This window comes from Onychostoma macrolepis, chromosome 09 (genome assembly GCF_012432095.1).
Source record: "Onychostoma macrolepis isolate SWU-2019 chromosome 09, ASM1243209v1, whole genome shotgun sequence".
In the NCBI taxonomy this organism is placed as follows: Eukaryota; Metazoa; Chordata; class Actinopteri; order Cypriniformes; family Cyprinidae; genus Onychostoma; species Onychostoma macrolepis.
In genome coordinates this window covers 25,129,201-25,142,352 of record NC_081163.1, presented here as the reverse complement: position 1 = coordinate 25,142,352, position 13,152 = coordinate 25,129,201, and the positions used below count along the sequence as shown (strand labels likewise).

At 38.3% G+C, this 13,152-nt stretch overlaps 1 protein-coding gene across 4 annotated transcripts in view; it reads right to left on the bottom strand.

Moving 5' to 3' along the window:
- kalrna (kalirin RhoGEF kinase a) overlaps positions 1 to 13,152 on the bottom strand; it is a 259,304-nt gene that overhangs the window by 121,292 nt on the left and 124,860 nt on the right. For all 4 annotated transcript variants that reach the window (XM_058786373.1, XM_058786375.1, XM_058786377.1 and 1 more), the window contains one exon: positions 4,026 to 4,148. In XM_058786373.1, the coding sequence (XP_058642356.1) occupies positions 4,026 to 4,148 (123 nt within the window). The remainder of the gene's footprint in view (positions 1 to 4,025; positions 4,149 to 13,152) is intronic.

Sequence of the window (13,152 nt, the reverse complement as noted above, 5' to 3'; positions counted from 1 at the left end):
CAGGTAGGAATTAGTCACTAAACTAATGTGTGACCAAATTCTCTTATGCTCGCCAACGCTGCATTTATTTAATAATAAAAAAACAAAAAAACAAAACTGATTTCTAGTTATTTCTAATAATTGATTTCTTTAATATATTTTGAAATGTAATTTATTCCTGTGATATTAAAGCTGAATGTTCAGCATCATTACTGCACTCTTCATGATCCTTTAGAATTCATTCTAATTGCATTCTAATTCAAGAAACATTTCTTATTATTATCAATGTAAAAAAATAAAATAAAATAAAAAAATAAAAAATTGTAACATTAAAAAAATTATTTAATGTCACTTTTGATAAATTTAATCCCTCCTTACTGAATAAAAGTAATAATAATAATAATAATAATAACTTACTAACCTCAAACTTTTGAATGGTAGTATACATATCACTTAATGACAGAGCTTATGGTAAGTCTCTCTTGAAAGGCTAAAAATCAGTTTCACCATGTAGAAAATTAATGGGATTTTGACTTAGGGAACTCGACTGTTGCAAAAGAGTATAATGACACTGGAACGCAGAGGTTATCCAATCACAACAGAGATTGTTTACATATAGAAGTCTTAAATGTTACAGCAGCAAAAACAGCATTTTTTAATTCTTAGGTTCAGTAAATGGTGTATAATAGTGATGACTGAATTACGGCTATTTGTAGTGCTATAAACCTTGACTAATATTATAAGTGAACTAAAAATATATAATAGCGTGAAATATGTCCCTAATGCACTGTACCTGCTTTATTAGCCATCAAGAAGGAGAATCAACATATAAAGTCCAGTAGTCCAGTTGCTTTCTTTGTTCAGCAATACAGTACGAGGGCAGCATGTGGCAGTTCTCCAATAAAATCAGCATTCAATCATGTTTACTTGGCCTTTGTCTTGTGTGCAACATAGAAACAACAGCCTGAAAAGACACATCCTCTTCCAAACCCAAAAAAGACCAGTATTTCCACACAATTCTCTCCATAGATGAATCTACAGCAACAAAATATATCTAGTGTGAATATTCACACTTCTATTTATAAGTTACTTACAAGTATTTAGGATGAACTGTAACATTGAGTCGTTTGAAACTATTTTATAGTCAAAGTATACAATATCTTCTGAACTCATTGCCCATCCAGTAAAAGAAACCATCTGAGAAGCTCTTTTGATGGAGTTGAAGTGTGGGCTGTCCTCTGAAGCTCTTGTGTTCGCTGCACTACCACCACTGCATATGCTGACATCTTTACAACATAATTTGATAAAATGTCACTAAAGGGACAAACACTAAAAGACTCTTCCTGTAATTATCCAGAGGATTGTCTTCTTGTGGCTAGTGGGGTCTGTTTGAGATTTGTGCAGTATGGGAAATGCTCATGATAGAAACGTGTATTTGCATGGCAGGAGTCACAGCAGATGTGTGCTAGTGGGACACACAAGACTCAGGCTTACATTTTGTCAGCATCTGATTCCAATTGTACAGTTAGACTGTGACTAAACTAGGCACATCATGATAAGAGATAAATCACGTCTCTTCCATGTTAATCCAAGTTTTCGTTTGTTAACAGCGCTCTGTAAAAAAACATTCTGACAGTCAATTTGTATAGTCTCAGGCTCAAACAGCATAGCCAATGGTCATTTAGAGTTATGTTTTATCAGCCCATATGGAAACTAAGCCATTTTTTTTTACAAAGGTTTGCATGGTTCATAACACTGACATTTTAGTTTGAGATACTTAGGAGAATGTCAATAACATCAATTGTAAGTATATTCTGTTATTTTAAATTGAAGTATGTTCTGCTTTGATTAGGATTTCTGGAGCCTGTCCTCCAACAAAAAACGACCCTATAGGTCGTTTGTGCAAGCCCTTATTACGACCTATATTTACGTTTTAAAGTTAAGCGCCCTCTAGCGTGCGTAAAAATAATGACAGTCTCGTGTTGCGTCTGTCGTCATGAAATGACATATGACTGTCATTACCAATCAAAATGCGTGTTTATTTAAATGCAATATGTGGACTTTTTACACCGATCTCACAGTATTCGTACATATTTTACTAGGTGGCTAATTGCATTTAATGACCACACCTAACCCTACCCCTAAACCTACCCCTTACAGGAATCGTGCAAAATCATGATTTTTAGTGCACATTTTATGAGCGCGTGCGTTCTCTGGGATCAAACCCATGACCGCATGATCACATAATTACATATCGTCGTATAACGCAATGCTCTACCAACCGAGCTACACGAAACCCGAACTATGATGCAGATAAAAGAGTACAAAACATTAATATGAAAATGTCCTGTTGCCGATAGGGGCGCACTTGTAGCATACGCTCTGATGGGTCGTATTTCAGGGATTTGGACAAACGACCTATACGGGCGTATTGGTTGGAGGACAGGTTGGATTTTTGGCAGGTTTCATATCGGCCAATTCCCAAATTGTAAACAGTGGATCAGTCGTTAACATTTACACGACCCTGTGCACAGATGTGATTCAATCTGGTCATTTTAATTGCAAAACATGTGATTGGAAATTTCATGTGAGGAGGAAAAGATTTCCCATTTTTTTATATTTCCCTATGCCAGCGTTTCCCAATCCCAGTCCTCGCGCCCACTCTGCATATTTTGCATGTCTCTCTTAGTTAACACACCTGATTCAGATAACTAGCTCGTTAGTTACGTGCATGAACTGTGTCCCGATTGATATGATCCCTATACAGTGTTCATTGCTTCCTACTCCCTGAACAGGGGAAATGTGTTTAAGTATTCTTCACTTTGGGACATTAATTCATGGATTTGCGCTGCCCCGCTGCCTGCAGCATCTTCACACACAGACGAGTGGACATCATATACCTCTGTAAATAAATACAATTGAAATTCACGTCTCACACATTTTAATGCCCTTTGAATGGAACATATACACTCGTTTCGAACTGGAATCATGGCGAAATATCTGGTGATGTTCACTTCGCAGGGCACTTACGGTCGAATAGAACAAACGTCTTACTTGATAAGAGATACATATGAAATATGCAGAGCGGGGGGGCGCGAGGACTGGGATTGGGAAACTGCTCTATGCAGAGCTTGCAACCCGTTCAAATTAATCATGCAGATTAACCACATTGACCACCAGAAAGCTGCTTGGTTTGAAAGTGATTTCTTGGAGCTGTGCTTTATCCATTACTACATAATTGACTAGTAATACAACAAAAGTTCGGAAACCAATAATATTTCGCCACAAATCAGTTTTTGGTTTTGGTCAAAATTGTTTTGTAAGGTTAAAATCATTAACTGAAGTTTAATGAATGCTTCAGTGATTGTTAGTCATTTTGCAAAATACATTAAATATATTAGGTATTCATTATATTTTTACTTAACCTATCGTCTTTATCATTTAATGTATATTTGAATAAGTCTGTCATGAAAACAAGTCTTCATTACAACCACTGTTTAAATGTTATACATGAAAATTTTGTTTATTTTAACAACAAAGTGAAAACATAAAAGTTGAAACATAAATATATAATTAAAAAGTTGATATAAAAACTGCATTATGTGCAATTAAAATGTTTATACATTACTTTTTACTAGTTGTTATTTGAGTGTTGTTTTTTAAATAAATTTGAATAATTAATTGACTATTAAATACATTTTATTTTCCGTTTTCAGATAAATTAAAACTTTAGTTTCAGTTTCGGTGTTTCTGTAAAAAAAAAAAATTCAGTGCATCACTACAATTGACAATGGAAAGTTTTGAAGATCCTTTTTTTTAAATCTGTTTAATGGATGTGCTGCTGGGTCACTGAGACCTGATGATACTGCTCTCATTATCTGAGAAACTGTTTATTTGCTGGTTTTTAGATGGATCTAACTGAATGATTCAATCTAAAAAGAAGTGGTTTAGATACGAATGATATGGATTAGTCTGACTGGCAGTGGAGGACTGCCTTGACTAGGTCTGGTTTGGATGAATCTGATCAAATGCAGCTGTTGTCTCACCTGTGCCACCTCCTCAAAGTCATCATGGCGTTTCTGCAGGGCTCTGGCTCTGTGCAGGGATTTGCCCACACCTGTGTGTTTACTAAGGAAAGCCTCTCCATGATTCTCTATCCAGTCAATCACCTGCAACATACAAACACACACAACCCATTCAGAGCATGGAAAAAAAAACACACAACACAGACCTGAAAGAGGGTCAGGTGAGCTACTGTTTTCATTAGTCTGTTTAATTGATGTGACACATATAAAGGCAGTTATTTAGGAAAACATACACAGGCTAATGCTCAGTGCCTGTGACTGCCCGTATACTCTAATGGGCATATGAAGAGAGAGTGATCAATAAGCATTGGTCTTCTGTCCAGAAGTGATTCAAAGACACTTTATCCTCATCCCTAAGGGCAGTGTTTTACCAATAACATTCCTCCAACAACATCCTCCGATTAGACTGATAGAAATGTCACTCAGACAACACAATCAACATGTAGAACTCCAGTACTGCTGCCACTCTCAAACTAAACACTGAGAAAAGGTTATAAATATATAATCAAAGAACAAGCTGTTTATTTTTTATGTATTTGTGCATATATTTATTTGTACATAAAAAGAAGACTTAATGGAGTTGTCAGTTTAGATTAATTTACATGTCAACTTTGTCTTTTATATTTCTCCTAAATTTCCTTAAGGTACAGTAACCTGGAGGGGTGAGGTATCTAAGTCACAATATCTAGCTACTGGGGTGCCTCAGGGCTCAGTTCTTGGACCAATTCTCTTCTCTATCTACATGGCATCACTAGGTACTGTCATTCAGAAACATGGCTTTTCATAGCACTGTTATGCTAATGACACTCAACTCTACCTCTCATTTCATTCTGATGATCCAACGATAGCTGCTCGCATCTCAGCATGTCTAGCAGACATTTCTTTCTGGATGCTTATATGACATTAGGAAGATAAGGTCCTTTCTATCAATCCTCTGCAACAAATTCAGAATGCAGCTTACTACCCTTACTACTGTACCATGTAAGAACCGGGACTTGTCACAGCACTTATATATATATATATATATATTGTTGCTCTTTTGTTAAATAAATATTAAAATGAAAGCTAAATTATTAAATGTAATTGTAAAACCTCTTTAAAGAATTACAGCATCTAAATACATACACTTTACTTGGTAACACTTTATTCGATAGTCCACTTTAGACATTCTACTAACAGTAAGTAACTTTGCAACTACGTGTCAACAAGCAGTCATTGGAGTATTAGTAGACTGTCTGCTTAATATCTTCTAAGACTTTATTTTGATGGGTCCACAACATACAAAATACTGACTATGAGAAACTTTGCAGGTATGTGTCAACTTATTACAAATTAATGTGAATTAGTTGACATGTAGTTGACATGTAGTTACAAAATTACTTATAGTTAGTAGAAAGTCTAAAGTGGACTATCAAAATAAAGTGTAACCCTTTACTTTATAAACCTTCTCCTGAACTCTAGAGGAGACAAGATTACTGGGCTATTTTACCCCAAGAGAAAAAGAGAAGTAAAAGTCTCCATTTTACCACTTTTTTTCCCCAGTTACAGTCATGGTATCTTCTGTAGTAGGTATTCTTCTACTACACTTGCATGTTTGCAAGTGATACAATGTTAATCAAACATGTACACAATTGCGTCAATGAGTTGTTGTTTCTGCTACATTGATTAAAGCATCCAGTGCATGTTCTAAAAACAGCTTCCTTCTTTTACACGCACATTAACAGAGGCTGATGAGATAAATATAGCTCTGTGTGATGAGTCCATCACAGGATACGGTGCTCAAAGCAACGGTCTGGAGTTCACAGATGGCACCCATTATATCAATCAGTCCAAACACCTGTTTGGCCAAATAAATCAACTTATAATTAAATAACAATCAGGCATTTGTGTTCGACTATCAGTCATTGTGACTTGCAAGATGGTTGACTCCAGAAATCTGTCTTCATTGAACTATTGATTATGTTTGTAATGGCTGTTTACATAAAGCAAATCAAAATTATGATAATAATCAAGTACAAGAAATAATCAAGGAAAAGACATAATAAACTGAACAGGCTGGAGTATTTCGTAAACATTCAGAACTGCAACAATCTCTCCTGTTTTAGGGGGCAATGACAAATAAGCATGTCCAAGATGATGATAAGGAAAACACTTTGTAAAAAAATTGTTTTAAAATTGTGGGAGCTTATTTACACAACATAGAACATAGTTGCAACCTTTTATCTCTTCTGACTGAATTCTGACTTTTTTCTCACATTTGCAAGTGCATATCTAAAAATTCTTCTTCTTTTTTTCTCTCACAGTTCTGAGTTTATATCTCCCGTAATTGTGAATTTATATTTCACAGTTCTGACTTCTTTCTCAGAGTTGCAGGTTTATATCTCACAGTTGCAAGTTTGCATCTCACTATTTTGACATTTTCTCAGAATTCTGACTTTTCATCTTGCAGTTCTGTTATATCTGCAAATTCTTTTTTTTTCTCAGAATTGTAAGGGGAAAATAAATCAGATTTGTAAGATATAAACTTTGAATTGAGAGATAAAAGTCACAATTACCTTTTTAATTTTTCTTTTCATGTTAGAAATAAGCTTCCATATAAAATTCATGTGTCAAGTTCTTTAACAAATTAATTAGTTTTATTTTGATTTAATGACTATAAAATATCAATTGGTTTAAATAGCAAGGATAAATTATGATATTATTTGACCTACAATCACAATGACAATAAAAAATAAAAAATAAATAAGGTCACACTTTATTTTAAGGTCCAATTCTCACTATTAACAAACAATTAACTAAGCTCAGGACAGACACAGACAGGATTACAGGACAGGGGCCTCCAGGGCGGAACAGGTAGACCATGGTGGATCCGGGATCTCAGGAGGCCATGGAGGTGCAGGGAGCTCCGGAGGCCATGGCCACTACAGCCGGAGCTCTACTACTACTACTACTCTACTACTAACGGCTGGCAGACTTGACTGACGAGCGGTCAGAGGACTTGCAGCGCTTGCGGTGATCCCGCTGAACTCTCACGCTGATCCGCGGGCTAAGGCGGAAGGACAAGCGGCAATTTCCATGCCGCGGGGAAAAACAAACAGCGCCACTTACTTTCAGTTTAGGTCTGGTCTTCTGTCACGGTGCACACACACGAGGGAAGCGAGGAGACGAGGATAAACTCAAAAACAGTCTTTAATCTAAATCAAACAGGGCAATACAAGGCAGGGCAGACACAGGAACACCGGGAGTAACGAGCAGACCAGACCAAAACTAACTGAACAGGCAGGAACTAATATACACAGGATAATTACACACACAGCTGAACGAAATCATAATAAACGAAATCATAAACAATCAAACTAAACGAGGACAGGAAAAACCATATATAGAAACATGAGGGCAGGAAACACACAACACGCGACACAAGGCTGACAGTAGGATTAGAGATGTAGAATATGGGCATGCATAATAAGGCAATAATATGTGCTTTATAAGTAATAATAAACAACCAATATGCTAGAAATATGCAAGCGAATAAGCAACTAGTTCATAGTGAGAATTGGTCCCAAAAGTGTTACCAAAAAAAAAAAAAAATCACAAAAAACACCATAAAAATATATATTACATAATAGCAATTTTAGATTAGCAGCAAGACTCTTCAACTTAATGTATAGTTATGCCAACCTGACATTTGCAACTAAATAAATAAATTGATCTATTTAGTTAAAACTTCACAAGTAGAAGAAGAAGAAGAAGAAGTAGAAGTAGAAGAAGAAGAAGAAGAAGAAGAAGAAGAAGAAGAAGAAGAAGAAGAAGAAGAAGAAGAAGAAGAAGAAGAAGAAGAAGAAGAAGAAGAAGAAGAAGAAGAAAAGAAAAAGATTAATAGATTGGACACAAATACCACATAATTTACCCTTGGGGTTGCCCTAATAATTGCAATTGAATGTTGCAAATGATGACATTTTCACAAAGAAACTTGTCTGACACATTGGTCTAAAATAAATGTCAAGAAACCATTTTGACCTTTACCAGAAAAACACAGGAAAATTAAAGAATGTGTAAAAAAAAGAGAGTCTCTAAGATGTATAATGTCAGACTGATAGCAAACTATAATGGGACGGGATCTCATGGGTGTAAAGCAGTCAGTCTCCCACAGTCTCTCCCGCTATGACTCACAACCTTCATTTACTACAGTTATCATGGTTTCTCAGGTAACCGAGTCAAGAGCACTTGTGTGTTCTGCTGATAACCTCATGACTCACTATTAACCACAACCAGTTCACCACTAACCCCAGAAAGAAGCAGAGAAAACACAGACAAACCGCTCTGATCTTATCAAAACGGGCATCTGAATGCCATAGACAGGCGCAGATCATAGGAAGAGCTCTAGGGAACAGTGAGTTGAATGCAGACAGGCACAAGTGTGTTTTTTTTTTAAAGAAACAGCTCATCCAGAAATGAGCATTCCTCTAAAAAAAAAAATAATGTTTAGCAGAATGTTGACTCTTAAGCTCTAAAAATAACATTTTCAGGATGCACGTTCTCATTTTTGTGGTAAACTATTCCTTTAACTGCAACTAGTAGCATTTGTACACAAGTGTGGGAGGTCTGTTCATTTACTCTAAATAACTCAACCTACTCATTACCTGTATTTAACTGCACACTTCAAGACATTTGGCCACCTCTCAGCCTCCATTACTCAAGAATTGCAAACATCTCAGGGTGAGGCAAACTAACATCACCAAATATGGGTAATAATAACAATCTGCCTCACAAAAAACATCCAGCATGTTGATATCTCATTCAAATCAATGATACAGACAGCCGTATGTTTGTTTAAAGTGTTTAGTGTGTTTCACCTGATCAGCATTTCAAGGGTGAAATCTAACTCCACCAATCACCAATTGATGCATATCAGAAAATCTGATGTTTTAACCAATCAGCAGGACAGATAAACTTTAAACACTCATCGAATGCAATATAAAAATTTTATTATTTTCTTGATAAATCTACAAAGCAGTGGGTGAACAGATTTGAAACACAGTCCATCACCTGGAATACAATACATTTAATATCATCATTACCAACTGCGTCTGAATGTGTGCAGACAAAAACATGTATATTATCTTATATCCATGGGTTCTGTTGAAATAAAAAGATGGGGTTTTCTAAAGAACTACAGAATAGACAGCTTTTTTCTAAAAACTGAAATCTGATTTACATCTCTTCAAATGTTTTACAATAATGTTTTAAAGAAGTATTTGTCAATAATATTTTCATTATGCAGGAACTGGAAATAATATAGTTAAGAGTGAAATGAACGTCCCAGGCAGAGGTCGTGTTAACAGAAAATTCTCTGTCATTGACAGAATTTTTTTAGCAGTGACGGAAAAATCTGAAGGCCGTCCGTCACTTTGGCAGATTACACACACTGAGGGTGATCTGTTGTAATTTATAACTGTAATTCCCACCCCTGTCCAGTTGGTCTTTTGCTATGTCTTTGATTCCGCACAGGTGAGTATAGTGAAGCGAATCGCTTGATCTGAGGTGTCTACAGCGATCTATCACGCCACATTAAAGCCAAAACGGTATTTATTGCTTGAATTTCCTAATAAAATGGACAGAATTTGAAACCTGAGACTGCATTTCATATCAAAAGTAACTACGCACAAAGCTTAGCCGATTGCCTAACGTTACTGTGCATTCATCAAATGAAAACAGCATAGATTGGGAGTTAAGAAACGATATTGGTTCATAAAAATAAAAATCTATTAAAACAGAGAAATCGGTTTTATTTTTTTTAATCCATTTTTTTATTTTGTTGTTTTAAGTGTCCTCCGCTGTCACTGACGCAGTCTCTGTTCATCTGTTCTCTTCATAAATAAATAAATGCATGACCCTATATGCTCGTCCTTTAGGTTCATTATTAAAAATGAAAACGTGAACAAAAATAAAAGCAATTAAATGGGTTATTATAATTAAAATACGAAAATTAAAATGACTGGTAATAATAGATTATGACGGAATTTTTACGACCCTGTCCGTCAAAATGACGGATAATATTAAAGTCTAACGCAACCTCTGGTCCCAGGTTATGTATGTAACCATGGTTCCCCGAGGGAACGAGATGCTGCGTCAAGAAACGCTTCAGGAACGCCCGTGTTCCCACTCTCTGAAACATGTAATCTGTCCGAGGGAATCCCGGGTGACGTCACCGGAGGGGATGAAGTGGCGACCAGGAAGTATAAAAGCACATGCGGTGGAGACAGCGGCAGCTTCTGAAGAGTGAAGGAAGTGCTCGCAGGAATGCAGGAAGTATGGCAACGAGACACAGCATCTCCTTCCCTCGGGGAACCATGGTTACATACGTAACCTGGGACGTTCCCTTTCGGGAACTTACGCTGTGTCGAGAAACGCTTTGGGAACGAGTATGCCCACGCCACCACACTGACAAATCCCAGCCAAGTGTGGAACGGCACAGCTAGGCTGAGAGAAGACTCGTATGAAGTAGTGATAGCATCCACTATCCACTATCCGCTTGGGTCTGCTTGTTCTCAGGAAAACCATTCTTATAAGGATCGTAGAATACAAATAACTGGTCCGAGCTTTCAAAAGGGCCTCTAAAACCACATCCAAATCCCAAGAAGGCATCCTTGGGCGTACCGGAGGCCTCAGCCTTCTGGTACCCCGGAGGAAACGTGTCACTAACGGGTTCCTTCCAAGAGACTGCTCGCCCACATGGGCGTGGTGAGCAGCAATAACAGCCACGTAGACATTTATCCCTCTGGGGTCTGAGGGTGTTTTGGGGCCCTGGAGAAGTTTTGACATGCCCTGACATTTGACATTTGTAGAACTGGATATGGTAGACTAGAGTTTTTGCTATAAAATGATGTGAAAATTATCCTGTTTACTCGGTCACAGAAAACAATTGATTTAACATTTGTAAAACATGTTTTGTGATAGAATGCCCTTATGCGAGGGAGTGACAATAGAGATGAATATTTAGTGATTCACACCTGAGAGACAAAGGGCCTCCCATAATGGGCCATCAATATGAATGTGACTGAGCTGAGGCAGGTAAGAAAGAGTGTGAGGAGAATAAAATAATGTGGGTTTTATATGTTATAAAACATTAAACAAACATCCTGGAGTTGTGAGACATTTAGACAATGAAATTACACATATTTCAAAATGTTTCACTTGATTTCATACATGTAGACATGAATTATAGTTTGGGAAAAGTCTAACTAGTAAAATGTGCACAAGTTATGTCACAATAACACAATAACAACAGATGCAAGTAATCTTCGGCTATTCATCAGAGTGATATCACGTTGTGTTCTTCTTATTATTATTATTCCTCTCAGTGCATCTTCTTCCAGAAACAAAAAGTAGCTGGGATGAACTCTTCACATTTGTTTATGGATGATGTGGGCATTTACATGTGCGTGCGTCTCACATGGATGTTTAGAATTTGAAAAGCGAGATCATCTCGTGGTCGTGACTGCATTAGATATACTGAGTTGAGACGGAGATGAGTTGAGAGTTAAAACTGGACATCGCGTTGGTTTCATACGGATTACTTTATCAGATAATATTTACTTTCTTAATTTAAAAGTAGACATTTCAAGCTTTCTATACATATATTTCACATGTCTTTGAGGCAAGTATTCGCGGAGATTCAGGTTGTTTTATTTATGTGTCTGTGAAGAGAGGTGACAGAGACGGCAGAGAAAGCACCCTGTTTATTTTCTTTATTTTACAAAAGCATTTTATTTTTAGTTCTACAAACAAGTCTACCTGTGCTCGATCAAAATTCTGCTCTATCACCTTGATGTGGAGCTTCCATTCCCCAGGCCTCAGCCCCTGCCTCGACAGGATGTCTGCTCCGTGATTGAGGTGCCCAGGGATGTACACTGTCCTCAGGAAGAGCAGTTTCCCCTGGGCCTACAGAAGGATCTAGCGTGCCAGCCTGTAAAGGGGGCACGAGCGTAGTCCCCCCTGGTGGTTGATGTAAGACGCCACCGATGTGTTGTCTGTGCGAACAAGCACATGATGGCCTCTCAGGTCTGGGAGAAATTGCTTCAATGCTCGAAACACGGCCAGCATCTTCAGGCAGTTGATGTTCACTCATGACCGCTACCAAGCCCGTGAGGGAGGAGTCCGTCGTTAGCATTACACGACGACACGGAGCCCCCAACACAGGGCCTTGTGACAGGAACCAAGGTTTTTTCCACATGTCTAAGGCACGTAAGCATCGCCGTGTGACCTTGATCATGCGAAGCAGGTTCCCCCTTGGGGAAAACCCATTGGTCCTGAGACACCACTGCAAGGGTCACTATCAGCCCCATGAGAGTGGCTAGGGAGAAATCACTGGAACGCCGCCACTTGTTTCTTGGCCTCCTGGAACCTGTCGACGACTGTGTTTACAGCGTCGCCAAACAGGCCAGAAGGCGATATCGGAGTGTTCAGGAGAAAGACCCTGTCTTTATCATTGATCTGAGACAGGGTCAGCCACAAATGTCTCTCTGTGGCCACCAGGGCTGCCACAGACCACCCAATAGTTCTGGCAGTCTCCTTGGTGGCTCTACGCAGTTCAGCGTTATCATCGTTTTTTATTTCTTCTCCGTCATCCATGTTCTTTCAGCAGGTCAGCCTTACTGTGCAAGCAACCTCCAGCCTGACCCGCCGCCGTGTACGCCTTACCCACCAAAGCCGAAGAAGTCCTAAGCAGCTTGGTGGGTAATACCGGGACCTTAAGGGAAGATGCACTGCCAGGTGAAAGATAGCCCACAAGCGTATCCTCAACCCGGGGGATCCTCCCATAACCCCACTCATTCAGCCCTAACACAGTAGAATAGTGAGAAACATCAGAACCCGAAGAGGCGGACTGAGTATAGCTTATTCCACGATCTAGACACATCAGTGTGTAGATTGGGACAAAAATGGCAGACCCCAGTATGGAGGCAGAGGCAGAGACTTTGAGCGCAGGAAGCGTACATTGAGCTTGCTTTTAGGATGCTCCTGATGCTCTTTCTCTGCTGGCCAGTCAATATTTAATTTAGCCACAGTGCTTGTCACCACTTCCAAC